General features: G+C 35.9%; 1 protein-coding gene across 1 annotated transcript in view; it reads right to left on the reverse strand.

Moving 5' to 3' along the window:
- The window catches only part of LOC105228637 (uncharacterized), a 63,948-nt gene extending 41,855 nt beyond the window's left edge, over positions 1-22,093 (reverse strand). Inside the window, exons 1-2 of the mRNA XM_049450337.1 lie at positions 20,981-22,093; positions 15,012-15,665 (exon numbers count right to left, since the gene is read on the reverse strand). Of these exons, the coding sequence (XP_049306294.1) occupies positions 15,012-15,204 (193 nt within the window). The 5' untranslated portion in view covers positions 15,205-15,665; positions 20,981-22,093. The remainder of the gene's footprint in view (positions 1-15,011; positions 15,666-20,980) is intronic.
- Positions 22,094-22,635: the final 542 nt, after the last annotated feature.

The raw sequence follows: 22,635 nt of genomic DNA on the forward strand, positions 1-22,635 counted from the left end.
AAATTCGGCCGCAAATGAAAAAGGACCATCATATTTAACACCTGTGGATTTACGATATCACTGTCGAGGCAAACTCGGAAGGGTCATCCCGGAAGATCTACCATACTTGTCATAATTTATTCAAAGCACAAACTTTCCCATTGAAATATTTCGCATGACCATATACAGGTAAACAGTAATAAATACCATCGGAAATGACCAACCAATCTCAGCATTTGTTGATAAAGTCAGAAGTCAATCCAAACCTCCCATGTGTATGGCAACTATCGTTGTGATTGTGATACCTACTGTTTGTATGAATGTGGCTTGTGCAATTAAAGTTAACTGACTGTTCCTAAATGTGCCAGCAAAACACTTTCATATATATTTAATGTAACCGAACTTTTTGCTATCGAAGGTGAAAGTTGAGGTGGGAAAAGAAGTTTTGCTGGTTTGTGACTTTTACTTTCCTTTCGGTTATTATACGCATATGCGGGACAATCTCTTAGCACTCTCTGTGTTGTGTGACTTTCACAGTTGACTAGGAAACTTTGCCGAATACTTCCTGCTGGTTAATAAAGTGATGCCTTAGTAAATTATTAATTTTAGGTCAGTGTTCGGGGAAGCAAAAGTTTAAATGTTGGTATTAATGGAAATTCTCGCATACATATCAAGACTATTAATAATGCAGAACTAATAAAATTTAGGGAAGAAGTTATAAATTCACAATTTCCTAACGCTACACTTGTTTACCTACACTTATCCGTATATTCGAATGTGTTTATGTTCCATTGTTAGCGAAGGCGGCACCTGTATCCTGTATTTTGGCTATGATTTCTGGTGTTGATGCGCTTTTTGGACGTCCTTCACGTGGATTGTTTTCAAGGCTTGTACGACTGCGTTTAAAGTCAGCAACCCATCTTTCTAATGTTCTATTTGTAGGGTGAACAATCATTATATACTTGTATACACCTTCCAAAAATAAGAATTTTATTACTGCACGATATTCAATTTTTTCCATTGTATAAAAATACTGTGACAAGGCGACACTAATTGGCTTGTAAACGAAGAATGAATTGACACATTGAAATGAAACTTCACATACCTTCATACGAAGAATGTACAAACAAAACCAAAAAATTTTGGGCTAGCAGCAACGCCCTCTCTTATCGAACGACAAAACTTATACAACAACCTCGTATAGTACTTTACTTTTTTTTTATTAATTTGTTAAGTGTATGTTTTACTGGACCTTCGCATCAACCAATGATTTTTCGATAGTCTCGAGAACTTTATTTAGAATTCTTATTCTTACTATTTTCCCTAAAAGAAATAATACTTTCGCATATTCATTAGATAACTGTAACAAAACCAAAAACGGACGAGTATGAAACCCTTAAATAATCTACCAATGGTAACCAGTGGTTCGATTACACCCACCTGCTAACCCGCCCAGCCCTCACTTTTGGTTTGTGATTTTAGTTCAATCAAGTTTTTTTTTTTCACCAGTTACAACTTGCACAGACGGACGAACCGACATACTGGCAGTCACTCGGAATTCAGCTAATAATTTGTATCTACCATATATAATCCCATACGTATAACTGATTAAGCGAACTTTAGAAAAATGGAAGATATGTGCATTAAAGCATTGAGGTGACGGGGTGACGCTCGCTTAAAAAAAGTGTTTATCAAGAGGTGTTCCTTGTTTCTGTGGTCCCCTTGGCCAAATTGCTGTTATGTATCTCAAATTAGTGTTTAGTTTTCTCACTTTATACGTTTTCGTTAAATAGCGTTTTGTGGGCGTGACAGTGGCCCGGTTATGCCCATCTACAATATCTATTTTTCGTGAATGCCAAGGAATATAAATTCAATTATTTTTGGATACGATTTGATTTAATCATTCAATGGGCATAGTATCTTCGAGAGCGAAACATTATTTTTTATACATTATACCTCAGTTTCTGGGATTACCTCTCCATTCCGGATGAACGAAAACACTCCAGCTTTGAAAGTATTCGACGCAGTACCCGCCGGAGGAAGCAGAGGAAGAGGAAGACCTCCACTCCATTGGAAAGACGAGGTGGAGAAGGACCTCGCTTCGCTTGGAATCTCCAATTGGCGCCACTTAGCGTAAAGAATCAGCGACTGGCGCGCTGTTGTTAACTCGGCTATAATCGCGGGAACGGTGTTTACGCCAGTAAAGAAGAAGAAGATTTATTAATTTGTGACACCGTGCGTTGTCTTGCTGAAACAAAACTTTCTTCTTCTTCAAATGGGGTTGAGTTTTGTGATCTTGTCTTGCAAACGCTCCAATAACGCAAAGTAATAGTCACTGTTATTGACTTTTTCCTTTTGAAAATAGTCGTTATTATACCACGTGCAACCCAAAATACCGATGCCACAACCTTGCCAGCCAACTTTTTGTTCGGTTCATCATGGATATATAGCCCACACTTCTTGAAAAGGGGAAATAATCGATATACTACTTTCAAATTATCGGCCGTAACACATCGTGAGTTTTTTGGAGAAGTAGCAAAGTTTGACTTGGATATCGACCTTCACTCGGTTAGCAACGTTCAGTAATATTTGGAGTCATCACGCCTAATGCCGTCGATAAAATTAACTAGATTGGATTTCCAACAAAAAATATTTGCTATTTCGGTTGACTTTCAGTGCGCACCAACCACTCTGCAAAAACTGACTTGTGTTGGTTTTCCTCAACGTCGAACATGTTTTTCTTTCTGATAGGTGCTCAAAAACGAAACATCCATCGCGGAGAAAACTTTTTTATTATTTCAATTTATTGGCAGGTATCTGGACTTAAACTGTGCTTAACTTAGTTACTCCGTACTAATTTTTTTTAAGCTTCCATTTCATGCTATAATTTCTAAAAATTTCCCCGTCCTGAAGACTAGTATTAAAATATGCCTTACCTAAAGCAAATATGAACCTATTTTACTCATATAATAAAAATAAAATTTAAATTTACTGCTTTTATTATTTGCAATTTCCGAAGTCAGAATAATAATGCAGCTTCCGAATCTGATTGCAGATAGAACACGTTCTCTTATTTTTCTAACTGAACATACATGTCGCATACAAACTCGAAAATTCTTTGCAGAACTATAGCGGTAGGGAGAAATATGACAATGACGCTGCAACAGCGACCTTATAAACCGGGTTAGACACACACATACCCACCCACATTCTCTGACGTGCACGCCCGCGGATACATCATAATAGCATGCGACACAAGATGAATATGTTGCCGCCGCTCATCGATGATGGCTTAAGGGCCTACATCCGGAGTTTGCAAATACTACCAAACACGTCGCTAACCAATTCATCCCCTACGGACTGGTGCTATAAGCCCTAGCCATACAACTTATTTGCGCTGCGACATGCCAGCTTCACGCCGCGTTATGTTCTGCCCACACGTACCGAAAGCCCTTAGCCGCTTTTATACTCTGCGTATTTTTATTATAGGTATATAGATATATGTGCTGAGGCGCATAGTTACTTTCGCTTGTGTCTTGCACTTGAAATGACATTTATTCACTCGCAATTGTTACGTATACGCCCTCTATCGCCACGCTTATTTTGCATTGATTGACTGATATTGAAGTGTGGCTGACGAGTAATTGAATATCCTTAAAGCATGGATTGATTCCTGCAACATATAGCTGCAACGTGCAACTGCAAGTCGCACACTGCGCCATTGTTGTTCGTAGTACATTACCTTTGTAAGATACAATAAATCCCATTTGCCGTTGTCAATCCGGCGTTCTTGTTTACTTTTCCTTGGCTTTGTGCGGTCTCTTCAACCAGTGTGTATGTTCCATATATAAGTAGCTTGCGTTATTTTCCTTTATTTTCCAGTATTGCTAGTTGCCGTATCTTAAGTCTTTATCAAATTTAAATTGGCACGTATTCCATTTCTCTTCTTTTATCTGGGTAAAATTATAAATTGCCTTTCTCGTATATCGCCGCCAGATTGATGGCAGTTTAAAGATGATGGAATTGAAGGTCGTAAACTTTTTCATTTTACCATGACCACCCTCAAGCTAAAGGTACTTTTCGTTCATGGATTTAGGTGGAGAGAAAGCATATTAATAAATTATGCTGATCTGCAATACAAGAATACCGTAAGCGTAAACCGCCTTGACAAGAAAATTGATTTTATGTGGCTCATTTTTTTTAAGGAGCCTAAAGAAATCATTAAACTCGGCGTTTAGAGTATGACTTTGGTACAAAATTTGAACCATATTTCTTTAAAAAAAATTATGCAGTTTTTAAGGTAACCTAACCCAATAAACTCTATTTTCATTCTCTGAACTAAGCATTGCAGTCCGTTTGCCACTAATTCCTTTTCCGGTGGTGTTCGACCCAGAGAACGTAAATTATAGAGACGGTTGAATTGCTAACAAAATACAATGAGTAGATTTCACCACTGCTAGCTCGGAAAGAGAAATTGTAACATTGGTGCGTGAACAGAGCTGAGCATTGAAAGAAAAATATGTTCAGAAACATACATTTCTATTACAAGCGCACGTTGGACTTTTGCTTACATTTTTATACTTTTACATGCAATCAAATTAAATGATATCAATTTAGGAACTTGTATGAACTCATGCAAAATTGATATAATATATAGCAATAAAAATATATGATTCATAATTTACAACTTTCATATGAAGCTATCATGCACATATGTAACTTGGTATCTAACGGGGTTTTCCATAGGAACGCGAGTTGGAATTATTAAAATTGACTTCCGAAATTCGGAGCCAATAGCCTTAACTTTAAGACCGCTATATCTAATTTATGGTCGTCATAATTGTGAGATCAACAATTTAGCACCTAGTGGAAAAATTATAATCCAAAGGCACAGTACAAAATGTTCCTGTGCCAATGAGATAAAGAAGTCCCCATAGTTCGATAATATTGCTGCCGCTAGCGCATCAAATGAGGAAGACCCAAGTCATTCTGTCACACGTTGTTCCCACGCGTTTGGCATCTCTGCGACGTCATGGTGGCGAATTTTGCGAAAAGATCTTGGCTACATCCTTACAAGATCAAATTGACGCAAGAACTGAAGCCGTTTGACCACCAGAAGACCCTCATGTTCGTGAATTGGGCTGAGAAATAACTTGAAAATTATCTGGGTTTTTATTGAAAAATTATCTTCAGCGAGGAAGGTCATTTCCGGCTGAGTGGCTTCGTTAATAAGAAAAATATGCGTTATTGGTCAGGAAGCAATCCACACGTACTCTATAAGTTACCATTTCATTCCGAAAAAATTATGGTTTGGTACGGTTTATAGGCCGGTGGCGTCCTTGGCCCGTACTTCTTCCGTGATGACCGGCACGTTACTGTGAATGAGAATTGCTGCCACTCAATAATAACCGAATATTTTTGGCCCGAATTGGACTTGACAATATGTGACGGCGTGTATACATTACATACTTACGTAAGCAAAATTAAGATTTAAATCAAGATATTATCGTTTATCATATATCAGACATCAAACAATGTTCTACAAAAACATCAAACAATGTTCCAAAAAGCTTCTGTAGCATCACATTTAAGTTGGGAGCCAAATATCTGAATCCAAACGCACTTTCAACAGGAAAACTCACTTAATTCATAAAAGCAAACACATTTACATCTCTTCGAGCTTGCCTTTTCCAAAATGCGTCCTTTTACGACGATGGCAAAAGCTAAAAATCATAAAATCAAAAATTTCTAATGTTCGTTCTAAAAAGGAAAAGTGTCAACCCCGCAAACCTCCAAAGCACAGAAAAACGTGGCAACACAGCTCTTCTTGGTTTAAAATATTATATAATTTTAAAATATTTTTCCGCATCTCGCAAGCAAAGCGGGGACAATCGGAGTTCGTTTGTTTATTTTTTTCGGCACAGTTAGGTTTGGGTTCGGTCAGCAATACAATGTTGTGACGCTTTGTCGTCGCAGCAGTCCTTCGACACATTGACTCTTTGACAAAACGTGAACTTCGGCCATTGGTTGACCGTGACAACGGACATTTGGCTTTAAACAAAAATTATACATATTTCTAAACAAATGAGTGTAGACAAATATACAAACATTATGCGTATAATTCTTCCAAATTTGTTTACATGCGCAGATAATTACATACATACTTGTATGTCAATATGTGCGACTGTTTGGTCTTTAAAGGTATTATCAAAATTTAATGCCCAAAGCAAACTTAAATATACGTATATGTTCGACCGAATGACGATCGCTATAAGCACCTTACTGAAAATACCAAAGTGATCCGATTCGACGTTAATGAACAGTTAACAGTACGTTGGCTCATTGATCCAAGAGTTTTATAATGAGTCCGTGGTTAGAGATTTGGATACAGTTGTTTTTGTTGCAACGGTTATTCACAAAGAACGAAGTTCCTTGTGACTTTAAGTGACAACTTGAGCTCTTCTGGAATTAGCTTAAGTATTTCATTCGCGAGAAGAAAGTCGGTGTAGGTATAAATTGCTACACTATGAATGGCGTTCAGTACTACGGACGCAAGTAGACTTGACGGTAAAGTGTGCAATAGTGTTGACGTAATCAAGAAATTTGCTCCTAATAATCGGTTTCAAACCATTCATATGATTCTAAGGAATGTCTCTGCGAAAGCCTTGTAGTTGAAACCTTTTTTAAATTAGTTGTTCTAAACCTTAACCGAAAGCACGAGTGCCTCACTGCAAATATGTTGCATGAAAGACATCAATATTCATTCTGCTGTTCTGACAAGTCTGAAAATTCTTCGTTTACGTCAAAATAATTCTAGTAAACATAGCTGACCAATCGCCTAATTCCTTGTAAGCTTCGAAGTTTTTTTCGCCTAGCGACTCGACGGATTCTGTTGCGGCTCTGATCTGTGACAATAATCGGTGTCAGATACAGAGTGAATAAGTACAGGCTGTCAAATGTCGCACCTCAAATTGCAGGGAATCGGAATTTTAATGCAATCGACTGCAAATAAAAATCCAGTCTGTACTCTGTTGTCCAGTTCGCAAATTCGGTACGGTTAGGGAACTACGTCACTATTGGAAGGACTTTTTCTACATGAATCTCGGAACCAGCATAAATTCCAACAACAATCTATGACTGCAGACCAAATGCAGCAAATCTCTTGCGAATAGGGGCTACTGTAGAATTGGTAGGCAATTGAGAAGCTTTTTCCTCTCTTGATGCACAAAAATTACGCCCTGAAAGTCTCTAATCATTCCCGTCCTATTATACGGCGCAGAAACATTCCCGAACCGAGATAAAAGAGCACTTGAAGCATTCTGTAGAATTGTTCTCGGTAAAGTCTTTGGAGCCGACTGCATGAGGGATGATCGGAGAAGGTGGAACCAAGAATTGTATGAGCTTTGAATATAGGTAAGCGCATATAAACCAAACGATTCCATGCCCATTTCGTAGGTATGGAAGACTATGCTCCAGCGAAAATCTCCCTTGATTCCAAAATCACGAGTGGACACCGTAAGAATGAGTACCCATGCATCGAATGGAACGGCCAAGTGCATAAGTACCTTATAAGGCGTGACCTTGCAAAGAACAGAAGGTGACTGTCGAAGTTTTGTATATTCGGGAGTAGTGCTGATAGACAAAAAGAAGACACTCAATTCACATATGTTGGTTGATGATGTAAATATAACTGGAAACATCCCTTGTTTCAGTAAAAATAAGTATGTATTTGAATTTTGTAGCATATCACAGGTAAATTGTCAAAAGTAAAAGCAAAAACAAACAATTTTTTAACTTCTCTTTAAATAACCTTTTATTGCCAAACAAAGTATTTCGAAGTCAAAAAATTAAGTAAGGTCACAAGAACACTCGGAAATAAAAATTAAATGAAGAGAGACTGCAGTGCAAAAAAGCAAAATAGAAGCCATAATGTATTTGAGAACACATACAATCCGTAGAGGAAGAGGAAGGGAAAGAGATTATTACTAAAAAGTAAAAACAAACAAGAAAGTACTGAACAATGCTTTCTGCAAAAGGCGACTGACCCTAAAGAGACAAAGACAATACACACACACGCGCACAAATGTAACCGTAACGCCTATATCAAGTGGACGTGATGTCGTGACGCTGATGAGCGCGTTGCTAAGTAATGCAACGAGATAGGCATGGGAGAGGCGGGCCTGTACTTAAGTGGCGAGGCGTTTGCTGAGGGTACACACAGCATAATTTCACTAATTAAAATTGGGCGCTGCGGTCGGCGCTTTATTTGAGCAGCATGCAATAGCCGCCCACCTCAGCAACGCACTTACTAGTGGGAGTTAACCGCATCCGTGTGCCCCTTTTCCCGTTGGCCCTAGTATTGTCGACGCTGCTGCTGATGATGATGATGATTGTGGCATTGTTGATGTTGTTCGTCGGTCACAGTGGCTGCTTTGACCATGTTAATTATGCGTCTGCCGGTCTGTTTATTGTTTGCCAGTGCTTTTGTTTGTATATAGTTATGCTTAAAATTGGCAATTTTTCCCGTTAGATTTATGCCTTCATTCCGCTTCATTCAGGCGCTGTAGGACGACAATTTAGTAGCCTTGGGCCGCTGGCAAATGCCAAAATTGCGGTAAGTTTATACTTGAGCAAAAAAAAAACGCAAAAATTAAGTGCGTGTTTTTTTGCGATCATTAGGTTAATGTTTCTACTCCCTGCCCACCAATTTAGGTGAAATATAGCGGCATTTCTCTGCACGGCCTTGAACATTAAGTCTTAAGTACCTTATTAAATATGCGCAGAAGTTTTCTAAGCATTTTTAATAAGAATTTAAGACGTTATATTATATTAAGAGCACGCAAAGGTATAAAGCATATATGTCAGGACTATTTGGGTATTTTAGCTATAGTTTTGAATAAAACCTGCCATATATGCTTAGTAGATTTAATAAAATTAATAAAATAAAATTAGAAGCAACGAGGCCTATACGTAACACAACACATTTAAGGGGTTAGAAGTATTTCGAATATTCAAAAAAAATGTGCTTTTTTCAATTAAAATATAATTTTTACAAAATATTAAACTAAAACCGAAAAGTATGTTATTCGGTAATTAGCTAGAGTCGTCGTGCCTTCTGGAACGTTTTTGTAAAACTGCAAATACGTTTTAAACGTTGAAACCTTATTTTATGATGATTTGTTTTTACTTTACTTTACTAACTAACATTACCTACATACGGTATGACAGCAGGAGGAAGGTTGAATGTGAATAAATGTGATCAAATTTTGCGGTATTAAATTTTTTTTATACGTTGGTATAAAAATTGGCAAAAGTGAAATATGAAATGATCAGTTTATATGACCATTTGGGAATACTTTGACGAAACATTATTTTGACACCATTTTATATTTTGGCGAAGCTCATTTTAACTATGAAGAGGTTACATGGGTTTCGTCAAGCAAAAACGGCATATTTTCGATATATTTTTTATATAAACATTTATAAATATTTAAAGATTCTGTGAAATTTTTAAAGAGAAATGTTCATAACTTGGAATGTTTCGATATTTTTTTATTAGTCGTTCTCTAAAATTTTATTAATATCGGTTGAGCAATTCTCTAGAAATCTTGACAACTTTGAAAAGACGGTTACAAGAAAAAGCTCACCTCGAGCATCCAACTTTGCAATGTTATATTTGCAGTTACTATTACTCATATAAATTTGAGAATTTGAGAAAATATTTTAGAGATATTATGTAATTAAATAGGAATATTTAGGAGGATTGTGATAGCACCAGGACTGCCTAATCTATTGTCTCATCTCTTAATCACCCTTTGCTTCTGATAAAATTCATCCGAGTTAATTTTACAACCTCTGAAACTTTGTTCAGAAACTAAAGTTCTTATATCATTCCTATTGAAATTAATAATCGACAATTGTAACATTCGTTCCATTCATATCACGTTTACCTACTTGTTGAGCAAGTCAGAATTGACCGCACAGATACTGAGCCAAATTTATAACACGTTCGTCGACTAAATTTCTACATGTGACTCAAGTCTTTCACTAGTTTTGACGAAACCCTTATACACTTCTGTGATTTTCACGCCGCTTCGCTACCCGGGTATATACATATATATATTTTTTGCAACCTCTATATATTCCTTGCTGTGAACGCACTCCTTGTCAGAACAGTAAGACTTTTTTGCTTACTGTGATCTGCACTTGGAAGACACTGCAGAGGTCTGATAAATGGAGGACAATTTCGATTTGAAATTTTGCTGAAAAGATACCATTTCGCACACGGTTATATAATATTTCGGACCCATCTGTATAGATGCAATGCCTGCGTGCCCTTTAACATCGCCCCTTTCCCACGCTTCTCTAGAGGCGAAAGCAATATTTCGGTATAATATATGTATATGTATTTTTATATATGCTGATAACGTGTTATCATAGTGTAGTATGGAGTGATCATCTGATGTTGTCATCGTCCACGCCTCTGCATCATAGCAGTACTTAGAGTTTGGTCTTTGTTCGTCATGGGAGAACTTTACTTCTCAATTGCCTACTCAGTTAAAAGTAGCACCTATTGGCAATAGTTATTCTGCATTAGATTTCGAGGGTGACATTGTTAATAATGGTTCCAAGATAGACGAAATTAACTACGACTTCGAAGTTATAACTGTCTGCAGTGACGTAGGAGCCTAGACGCGAGTGCGACGACTGTTTTTTTAATGACAAGACTTCGTGTTGTCCTTGTTCACTATCAGAATCACTCATTCGCTTTGCTGGAGAAAGCAGAACTAACGGTGCGGATGTTGAAGCTAATAATATCAATATCGTCGGCATACGCCAGCAGCTGTACACTCTTATGGAAGATTGTACATGGTCGATTAAGTTCTGCAGCTCGAATTATTTTCTCCAGCAGCTTTGTTATTTAAAGATTATGCCAACTAATTTCAGCGTTTTTATCACCTGAGTTAAGGTAGTTTAGTGCCAAAAATGGAAACAATCATTTGAAAATATTACCAACTGATCTTGCACCTACTGTTTGGAAGTATTTACAAATTTTGCACACACTTTTTTATTATTTTCATTATTTATTAATCATTTAGCGCAAATAGTACTCATACTATATTAGTATTGTATTTGGCCACCCTTAACAAATCAATAATTTCGATTTGAAAGCATTTTTAATCTGACTGCCTTCTTGCGCCTTCTGTATTAATATTTGGCTCCTATAATAATATTATTATGATACATTTTCAAAATAACGAAGCAATAACAACCATACTGCCAATTATATTAATGGATTTTGATGGAATAACTTAATTCAATATCGACACACTGACGCATATGATGTACATACATATGTGTATTCTGCATTACGAGTATATGCAGGGCCGGCACGTCCATATGGCCAAGTAAGGCGCCAGAAATTTTCTTTACATGTTTTATTTATTTTTTTGTTTAAATAAAACATATACCAATTTACGAAATGACTTCATTTATTTCATAAACATCATAGTTTCATATTTTCGCATTCTGATACAAAATTATAAACAACAACTATTATTCATTTTAAAATAGTAACTCCTATGTACTATAGTTGAATATTATTGAATTTATTTATTGTGTCATATTGAGTCTTTAGAGAAAAGTTTCGAAGCAGGACGGCGAAAACTAAAATGTGGGGACATCAAATATAACTTTCATCCACTACGAATATACTCTTTGAGTAAAACTAATCTTTAGAAAGGTTTTGCTCCTTTTCGATAATTCATGTTTTATCCTTTACGCATAAAAACCATAATCCAAAATATTTGAAGTCTACTTAACAACCATCGATATGTAGAATACGCCAGCTCAAAATAAAAATTACTTAAAATACATTATTGATGCCTACCGACAATGAAATGAAGAGTTCGGTGTACATTTCTCAACGAAATTTATCTATGAATCCTACAAAAAATTTTATTTAAAATTCGTTTATTAGCCAGTAAAACTATGGTCTACTTGATCTTAGTTAGTTCAGATGGGTTTGTTTGAGTACGAAGGATTCTACTTACGCGTACCACATCAGTCATCATAATATTAATCAAATTTAGAGTCCATTTTAATAATTATTCACATCTTCGTGTGCAATAACAAACATTAATTTTCAGCTGTTTAATTATATGTCAAACCTTCTTATTTTACGTTGACAAGACCACTAAAACTTCGACTTAAAATAGTTTGTAATACCAAAAAAAGGTTAAGGTTGATCTGAAGTTGGATTGTTTCAACTGAATAGAATATATACTCTGTGATCAAATTGAAAGGTGAATTTTGTCCATTTCATTTTCTTCAAAGTAGTCTCCCCAATACAAAACACTTATGGCAATGAACTTTCCAGTCATCATAGCACTTGGAAAAATCCTTCAACGTGAGGCCATCAGAGCCTTCTTCGATTCAGATTTTATATCCTGAATTGAGTCAAAAGAGTGTCCTCGGAGTGGTCATGTGAATTTGCTGAATAGCCCGAAGTTACACGAAGGTAAATCAGGCGAACGCGCTGGTTGCGGCACGATATTAGTTGAAAATGTGGCGAAATGATCATGAATAACCAATTAATTATGAGATGGTGCATTATCGCTCTTCCTTGTTCAATAAATTCGGGCATAGCAAAAATCGAAGAATTCACTTTTAGAACCCCACAAAACGACGCGTATCTTACAACTTACAGAAAAAAAATTACGGATTCGAAAAAAAAATACCGATTCGAAGTATAACTTAAAAATTTACCTTTCAATTTGATCACTGTATTATGGTAAAACTATAGAATTTGACCTATAGAATATGAGCAATAAAATTACCTTAATAATTATCAAAAATTATAAATTTTCTTTTAATGCAAAATAAGCTTAGAAGGGGCGCAGAATTTGGCATTTGTCTAGGGCGATAATTTGTCTCAGACCGGCCCTGACTTTACATATGCATATAGTATATAGATATATTTATGTGTATTATTTATAAGATTACTTCAAGTAAGAAGCTCACTGTCGGGATTTACCAAGAAATTGTAGTCAAAAAATTTCTCAGAATAATTGTGAGTTATTTGTGAAAGCACAAATCGCGTATTTTACTAATGGCAGCATAAATGATTTGGACTAATACCACTTAGCTATTAGCCCAATTTGTATGCCATTATTCATGTGAAACAATCCACAATCAAAAAAGAATTGAAATTATAACACAGCTAAATTGAATTCAATTCAACTCCAATGGATTATTATCGCACAAAAAAGTGCTCTAAATAATTATTGAGTGTATTATGGTGGGACCTAATGCTCTGAAATTTAATATGTTTATTACTTTAATATACAGTTATATGTGTTTGCAATAGCTTGCGTAAAACTCAAGTACAGCCTTCAAGGTATTTGAATGTATGTATTTCTTTGCCTTTTTATTAACATTATTAATTTTCGAAAAGTGGAACTAATTATTATTAAATCTATCAGAAAATATGTTTGCTTAAAATCAGATAGATTTCATATTATATTTTCATGAGAAAAGACACTTAACCCTGTAGTCTAAAAATTTTCAAAATCGCCCCATTACCAATCAAGGCTGAAATTCAGGGCAACTGAATTTTTTCATAATAAAATACGCTTGTATCAAAAATTGGCTGAGTCGGGTCCCATATAACTAATATAAAGATCCAGTTAACCTAGAACGGTTAAAATCGGGTAAAAATTTGACCCCATATAACCAACCAACTTTATGCATCTGAATTTATTTCCCCGGCTTTGACCTTGACGAGTTGCAAGAGTATGAAATGTTCAGTTACAGCCGAGCTTAACCCTTCTTTACTTGCTTTTAAATTTTAAGAAGTTGTCTTATTCGTATTTTATGTATAGTTGAAAGTCACCCATAGTAATGGATATCATTTGAACGTGTTATGACTGATTCTGTCCCTATTTAGCATTTAGTTTAACACATTTAACACTGATAGGCTTGGTTATATACCGATTCCAACACTTTCGATAATGTAAGAGAGAGAGAGACGTAATGGAGGTGTTACACGGCAAATGAAATCAAATCAGTCAAGTGGTTTGTGCAATATCAAATTTGGATAAACTTAGTCTTTTTGCAATTTTAATAATTCAAATTATCGTTAAAAGGGAAGAGGGTGACCAAGCCGTGGCACTTTGTCCTAGACGCCGCAGGTTTTCTGTTCGACGTATAGATACATAATGAAGAGAAAACTGCTCCTAGGTTGGGCTTAATGTCACAATGCATAAACCAATTACCACGAAGAAGGCATCCGCCGACAGCACAATCCCGAAAAAAGCTAAACAACATATACCATTACCGATACCATTTATTATTGTTATTGTATACGAGCGGAAGCCTGTGAGAAAATTAATAACTTTTTGTCCTTAAAAATACCAATAATTGCATGGTAATCATTTCGTATGTATGTATGCAATTACACTATATATTCACCGCTATCGCTGTCGGCAGATTGGCTTAAACTGGATAATTGAATTTCCTCAGCCAAGTTTGGAAAAAACAGTTAGTTTAACAATGCATAAATGAAATTACCATCAGAGAGTAATAATCTAAATGGAAGGGTAGTTAGTTAATGACCTTATTTTTTATTGACATACAGCAAACATCCGTGAGTTATGTTGCGCATTTGTTTATATTTGAACCGGTTTATATGTATAAGTGCATAAATAGAGTTCTTGTTGTGCCGACAGCTACAATTATGCCATACCTATACTCATTCGTAAACAATTTTTAATACCAGCCCTTTGGGCGCGTTGAAAACGCATATAACATAATTCTATAAAAATGTTTTAGCTTGATTAAAGAGACAGGTAATCACCATGTCAAAGCGCGCACATATGCATAAGTAAATAGACAATAGGACTACAAATGTTATATGCTTATAAGTAATTAAAAAGTAATTAAAAATCTAATAAACATTCTAACAACGAGCAACACATTATAATTTGTGCAAGTTTTACATGGTTTTTTAACACAAAAAAATTGAAATTTACCGAACACTGTGAAGCAGGAACATAGGAGAATCCATTTGAGCGAGATAGCCGCCACAGCGCCCAAGGATTTGCTGGTGGTACCGTTGCTGCGTCGAACAACAGTATCCGCTATATGGAATGCTCTTACTTTTGCCATGAGTGTTGCTGAGCTTGGGATTAAACGAATGCAAAAATCTGTTTTGCGGGCGAACATTCAAAATATTGATGCTTTTTTATCTTTTGAAGCCGCTTTCGTCTTTGGTTTTATTATTCGGTTGAAAATCCGGCTAAAACAGATTTCGGTCTGTGTGTTGTCGTTTCGTCTATTTTCGTTTTAACACAATTCCCGTTCGTTTTTTATTTTGCTTCTGCTTTGCATTTTCCCAATTACATTTTCACATATATATGTACATATGTATGTATGAAATTACGTTTTAGCAAAAGTATTCGGCGATATTAGTTCGTGGATATGTGCACATTTACAGATATTTCAAAAACAGAGGAGCAATTGCTTTAGTAAATAGTATTGCCTTTTCGTCTTTTTCAGATTCATTTGTTTTTTATTTTCAAAAGTGTTTCCCTTTATTTTCTGGTTATAATTATTGTTGGGATTGGTCTTATTTCTTCATTTGGATGTACGTAATTTCGAAATAATTACGTAGTACTTGAGATAATCTGAAACAAAGAAAAATTATTTTTTCAAGTTAATAAATGTAATATATTGCATTTTTTATGGTTAATAATAAACAGTAAATTGATAATTTTTCAAAAGTTTGGTATCGTATCTTGTGAAATATTTCAAAAATTGTGTTATAACAAAACATTTGGTATGTAACTAAATTTACTAGAACAAAGAGCGCTTAAACTGAATTGCAAAAGGGGCTGTTAAATTTGAAACCTAGTAACGAAAATGCCGCTAGTTTGAAGTGTGTACTTTTAATATGCGACTCCGAATGTATATCATTACAATTTTAGTATCAATAATTTATTGGTAGTTTATGCTGCTCATAAGCTCATTGCAAGCAAATAATAACGCCGTTTTAAAGCTTTTTGGAGTTGAAAGCTCTTTTAGCACCACTTCCATACATGCTGTTGGAATATAACACATACAGATCATTGACATTGCGCGGATACTATCTCTACTGTACCGGGGGATTCAAATTGTTGTAAGGCCTTTCGAGTTCTATTGAATAACTACAAGAGAATGCAGAATGCAGGCGGCATTTCTGGCCATCGACGGCGCCACAGATTAATTCCAACGTAGTCAAGAAATGTAGCTTAAGCTGACTGATAGGTCAACTCCAATTGTTCGTTTTTTAGTTATAGGCAAACAAAATATGTGGCCAAGCTAGGAATCTCTTTAGACGAATCCGAGGCAGAGTTAATACCATGCCCTCTTAGAACGATCAAAAGAGAGCTCTGTACGAATTTACTTACTTATACAGACTTGCAGCTATAATACTATAACAGGTCACTGGCCCAGCTCCATCACAAACCCGACATATAATTTTTTTTTAACAAGATTTTACGATTGAGTATCAAAATGGTGCACCCAGGGGAAATTGGGTCCAGTGTGGCTGCACACCTACATGACATAGGCAAAACTCATGGACCCAGTATAGTCGCATAAAAAAATTGTGTACTCTTATTATAATAATTAATTATTTATGGCTACTAATGCATAAATTTCACGTCAAAATATTCTTTAGTATTTGAGATACGCGTCGTTTTGTGAGGCTCTTAAAGTGAATTCTGCGATTTATTGAACAAAGAAGTGCGGTAATGCATCATCTCATACTGCATTGGTTATTCGTGATCATTTCGCCACATTTTCAACTAATATCGTGCCGCAACCATCGCCTTTGCCTGATTTACCTTCGTGTAACTTCGGGCTATTCAGAAAATTCACATGACCACACCGAAGACACTGTTTTGACTCAATTGGGGATATACAAGCTGAATCGGAGAAGGCTCTGATGGCCATCATAGGAGTGCTATGATGACTGGAAAGTTCATTGGCATAAGTGTACTGCAGCGGGGGGACTACTTTGAAGGAAATGAAATGGACAAAATTCGCCTTTCAATTTGATCACAGTAGTTTACTTTATTTTGTACAGTATACCATATATTTACAAACGTTTTGCATCAAGTAATTTAGCAAAACACATCTTTGTAAAAATATTTAAAAAAGCTGTATTGTGAACTATTTTTTCGAGTTTACAAGTCCTCTGGAAAAAAGAAAAAAATTGAGAGTAGATTGAAACTCATCGGAAAAGGTAAAATACAAAAGTAAAGGAAAAGTAGTATACGGGCGATCTGAGGTCTGGAAAAGGAAGGGGAGAGGTCTTTAAATAATTAATGGTTAAGAATGATTCATCTTGATTGCCGAAATTGTTTACTTCCAAGTAATGAACCTTTAAAAAATAGCGAAGAAAGTAAGTATAGAAAATTATAACTCAAAATAACACATAAATGTATATTCAAGAAATATAAGAAATTTTCTTCATTGAATGTTGTGTTAGCATTTAATTCTTTGTATGTATGTTTACCGCATAATAAACGCTGCCTTTTGAGTCTTTCACTATCTGAACTTCCGCAAACCTAAATTACGAGTATCAAAAGCTCACCGCATAAAAATAAATCCGTCAGAGTTTTAGCGTAACCCTTTGCATATATTACAGTTTATTATCTCAATTAAAAGCACCGAAATGACAGTCGGAAACACTTACAAATTGCTTGCGCCAACCGAAAAAGTAATAATATAATTCATAAAAGGGAAATAATTGAAGGCTTTTACTCCCTTCTAAGTGCCGCGCAAATAATATTAAGGTAAAAGCTGAAAGTAGGCGTCTATAATAGCTTAATATTTAGTCGTACCACCTGCGAGTGTTTGGCGAATAACGGCAGCAAATATTTACACATACAGTGAGTTTTGCTTGAGGCTTGAAGGATTTGGGTGCACGTGCTGGTTACACGCTTATCATAAATTCAATATTTTATATTGCTCTAGGCTAAGAATAATCCAAGGGGGCACCATGCTATTTTCGTATGCAAAACAAGGTCGATAACAGAACGGCAAATGCCTGGCATTAAACGTGCATTTTCTCTAGAGTAAGTGAGAGCACGGGGTAAGGCTAGAGAAAAATCAATGAAAGCAAAATGTGAGTGAAATCGTAAATAATCCTTTACATCTGCAAAGAAGGCCAGCACAAGTGAGCACTTTCTCAGGTAACAGTGCCGTGACTGAAGAAGGCACTTGGAAAAACATCGCAGCTTAAGAGTGGCAGTAAAATAATAGCACTGCCATATTTTACACCTTTCGTGAAAATTCATAAATTTTACGGAAAATTGTGTTTTTATTAACATAATATGTTATACTTGTATACACAGCACTCTCTTTTAAAATACAGGTTTTATTTTTTTTGCGATACTTCTTCTTTAACGAACATTTTATTTGTAAATTATGATTACACACGAAATAAAGAAAGTAAGATAGACTAAAAGATGAACACGTAAATGTTGTGCGCGATATTTCATCAAAAGCTCTTCAAACCCTTATTAAATGAATTAATTGTTTGTATAGTGTTGTTCTTGTGAAATGTTCAATTGTAATAAAATTAGTTATTTTTCCCCTTTAATTGTCGTAGATAGTTAAAATCATATTTATATACATTCACCTAAAAGACATTAAAGCTTTATTTATTATTAGTTTTATATTTTTAACAAACAGTCCCAAAGTTTTCATTGAATATTTACTGAAAATCCAGCTGAACGTTGATCACAGCAATATTCCATCTATGGAATATACTATATTTCTTGAAATACCATGTATTGTTAAACTAACGGTATCTGGATAGTATGTGTACTTCCTTTGATGAAACTTGTCACACACATTCAGACCACTATAAACAGAATTGAAAATGTACAAACCTTTACCACATCAACAAGCCACTATTAGAAAGCACAGATAAAGAGATCTACTTCAGTAAATAAATAAATTCACTTGGTGTTCGACAGAGTTATCTCACTCTCATGTATTTTGAAGAAATCGGTTCTAAGTCATAGGTACAAAAATTATTAAAATATAACAATGTATATTTATAATAGTGGGTTGTCAAAAAAGTCCTGCGGTATTTTCGCTAGTTGGCGCTGAAAGCGCGTAGTTCTAGTTTTATTCGTCGCATCGGGTCATGCTATACCTTTTTGGAAAGCTCATTTCACGCGCTAACAAGTGTTTGATTGATTGTCGTTTCTTTTAAGTCGTTCGTGAGTTATAGCGTCGCAAACATGGAGCAAAATAAAGAGAAAATACGGCATATTTTACAGTACTACTACGATAAAGGCAAAAATGCATCTCAAGCCGCCAATAAAATTTGTGCAGTTTTCGTTTCCACCGCACAACGATAGTTTCAACGTTTTCGTTCTGGTGTAGAGGTGGTCGAAGATGCATCACGCTCGGGAAGGCCTGATGTCGAAAATTGCGATAAAATCGCTGAATTGGTCGAAAGAGACTGGCATAGTAGTCATCAAACCGTTATAAACCATTTGAAGAAGCTTGGAGTCACTAAGAAGCTCGATGTATGGGTGCCACACGAATTGATTCAATAAAAATACCGCAAGACTTTTTGACAACAAATACTAAGTACAAAATACAGGGCTTTCCAATAAAAGTGATCTCATTTCTTTAAAAAAAACCAACACACTGTAATTGCTAAGGAATTTCATATGTTTTCTTATTTAGTGTGAAGAACATTCGATAAAATAACTCCATAAGAATTAGTCACAACTTCTGGAAGGTCATTCAATGTTACAATGTATACACTTTCTTCGCAATAATTTGGTTGTTGGAGCCAGATATAGTCAAGATCAACTTCTTCTAATTGCGTTCATAAAAAGTGGGTTATCATCGATCTCTGCCGCACTCCATTGACAGTGATGGTATCACCAACTTCATTTCAAAAGAAGTACGGACCTATGATTCCACTAGACCAAATACCACACCAAACTGTCAATTTAGGTGAATGTAAAGGCTGTTCAAGAATAATTTTTCAAAAAAAATCGTTATAGTTTTCAAGTGGTTCCAAGGCAAATTCAGCAAATTTACGACGAGTTTGGTGGTCCAGTGGCTTCAGTTCTTTTGTGAGAACAATTTTTGTACGGCTGCAAGCCCAATTCTTTTCTCAAAATCCGCCAGGTTGTAGTTTGAGACAGTCCCAATTCGTGAGACCGCCTTGGAATCGACAAATTTGGTCTTCAGCAACACTTTAGGCAGAAATATTTTCACTACTTCGAGCTGTTCAATGTCTTATGGACGAACATCTAGTATACGTGAACGATTACTGGGACCATAAAATGGCAAAAGCGCTTGAAAAGCTGCAACTGGAGAACTATTAATTTGTTTAAAAATTTAATAATTTGAAAACGTTGTTGTTGCGTATATCTTTCCTTGATCAAATTGTAAACATAACTATGTAAACATGCAATGGAAAAAAGTTGCAGATCAAGATATATTAAAAATTACCGAAATGATACTTAGAAATCATGCTATCCCTATTATAAACCCGGCATTCATCTAATCAATTAAAATACGTAAATGGGTACAGAAGGTTCACTCTAAAGGAGTATTGAAATATTCCGTTAAGTTCGTTGTTAAATAATTTTTGAAGATTTTTGGAAATATATCACGTCTTTACTTGTTAAAAATTGATGAATTGTCTATATTTCTCTCTTTTTACTTATTTAAAAGTTTTAACGGTTTTATTCTGTCCCTGTCTCGAGAAATATCATAAGAGTTGTTTCCTATAGAGGTATTTTCATATCAATAACTGATAATCTTTTGTAGATCCAATATTTTTAGCTTAAAATAGACACGACAATATGACAATTTGCTATTAACATTTATTAAAAGAAAAATAATTCAAAATTCTTATTCTATTCTCGTACTCAAATGGCAAAGTCTAAAACTAAAGAAATTTTTGGCAAACACTTACTTTGAATTTAATGCTGTATATTTGTACTAATTGCTGCCGCACATCACACCCGCGCATACACGAAAAGGCGCACAGCAACAACGCTCAAAAAGCCGTTTCCGTTGGCTACTCGCACCGTAAAATCGTGCCAGCACACTTACGTAAAAGGCAAGTACTAAACTCGTGGCACGCACTTGCTGCTAACTAAACACGTACACACACGTACACACACGCACATACACAGCCGCAAACGCAAAGCGACAATAATCAGCAATTCGAAGCAACAATTCATAAACGAGCGCACGACAACCGCATACGCAGGGCACTACGATAGTTAGCTAGGACAGTTAGACGAGTTAGCTAGCTGACTGACTGGCTGGCAAACTAACTGCGCGGAATGAGTGTTTGTTGTGCGGTTTTAAGCCGCTATCGCTGCCGCCACAGACGCCATCAACAAAGCCAACGTGCACGACGTACGCGCATCAACCGCAATTGGAACGAGCGTCAGCGTTAACGTCAACGCTATCTCCGCTGGAGTTGGCTTAGCCGGAGCCGCCGCCGCCATTACTACAAAGCAATAACAAATTATTTGTTGTCACGCACTTAGCTTTACGAGCGCTGTTTTTGCTATATTTGCCTTCACTATTTTCATTCATAATTTATACGTTTAAATCTGTCGGGGCCGGCACTTTTCTAACGGCTAAGTGAATAAGCCCAGACTGGCCACCTTAGTGCTGCAGGTAAACAAGTACTATTTGCTTACACCAAAAACATACTTTTGCACTCTTTCACACAAAACATTCACATTGGTACAAAGGTAATTTCGGATGCCACAAACGTACACAAGAGAAATTTCACATTACTGCAACTTTTGAGAATTTACTTTTATCCGCGTTTACTTGCTTCGTTGAATGAAGATTTATGTTTTTACATCAAGCGACCGCACAACCATCCCAGCGACAGTGGGATGTAATAAAATTATTACACTTCACTCCGCAGTCTTTAACGGTACCCTTTATTCGTTATTCGCCACTGTCTTATAAATGTCCTCGTTGGCATTTATCGTATTCGCGTTTGCTTAGTATACACCGTTACTTCGTGTAAACCGTAAACTTAACCGCACAGGACTGACTGCTGTAATCAACTAAAAGCTTTGCTCTCCATTCGTAAAATTTCACCTGCGACAGTCTTCCACACACACAACGAATCGATCCGAATACAAATGAGCACACGACTCGTGCACAACGAACGATATAGTGTGATGGTGGTATAAAACACATTCAGTCAACATCGGCTGCGCTTCGAAACAACGTACAAGTATTTCGGCATTCGTGTCTCCTCATATACTTGTGCACATATGTAATAGCTTTCATTTTCTCTCTGTTTCAAAGCTTCAGTGTCCTTCGCTAAACTCTAATCCAAATATGAGCCACTGCGTCTTTTGTCTGCAAATCGCTTTCGTTTTAAATGCAGCGAACCTGAAGAAGCTGCTTTAAGAAAAGTTCAAAGTTTGCTTTCATTATGAGAGCGCTGAGAAAATTTTCCAGTGAGAGATGTGTTTTTGTCGGACCAGGATTTCCAAATGAAATTTAACATTGCCTTAACAATTTACACAACATTTGAACTATAATTACAGCGCTTGAGTTTTGTACAATATTATAGGGAAATTTATACAT

The sequence above is a fragment of the Bactrocera dorsalis genome, chromosome 1 (assembly GCF_023373825.1).
Source record: "Bactrocera dorsalis isolate Fly_Bdor chromosome 1, ASM2337382v1, whole genome shotgun sequence".
Lineage (NCBI taxonomy): Eukaryota > Metazoa > Arthropoda > Insecta > Diptera > Tephritidae > Bactrocera > Bactrocera dorsalis.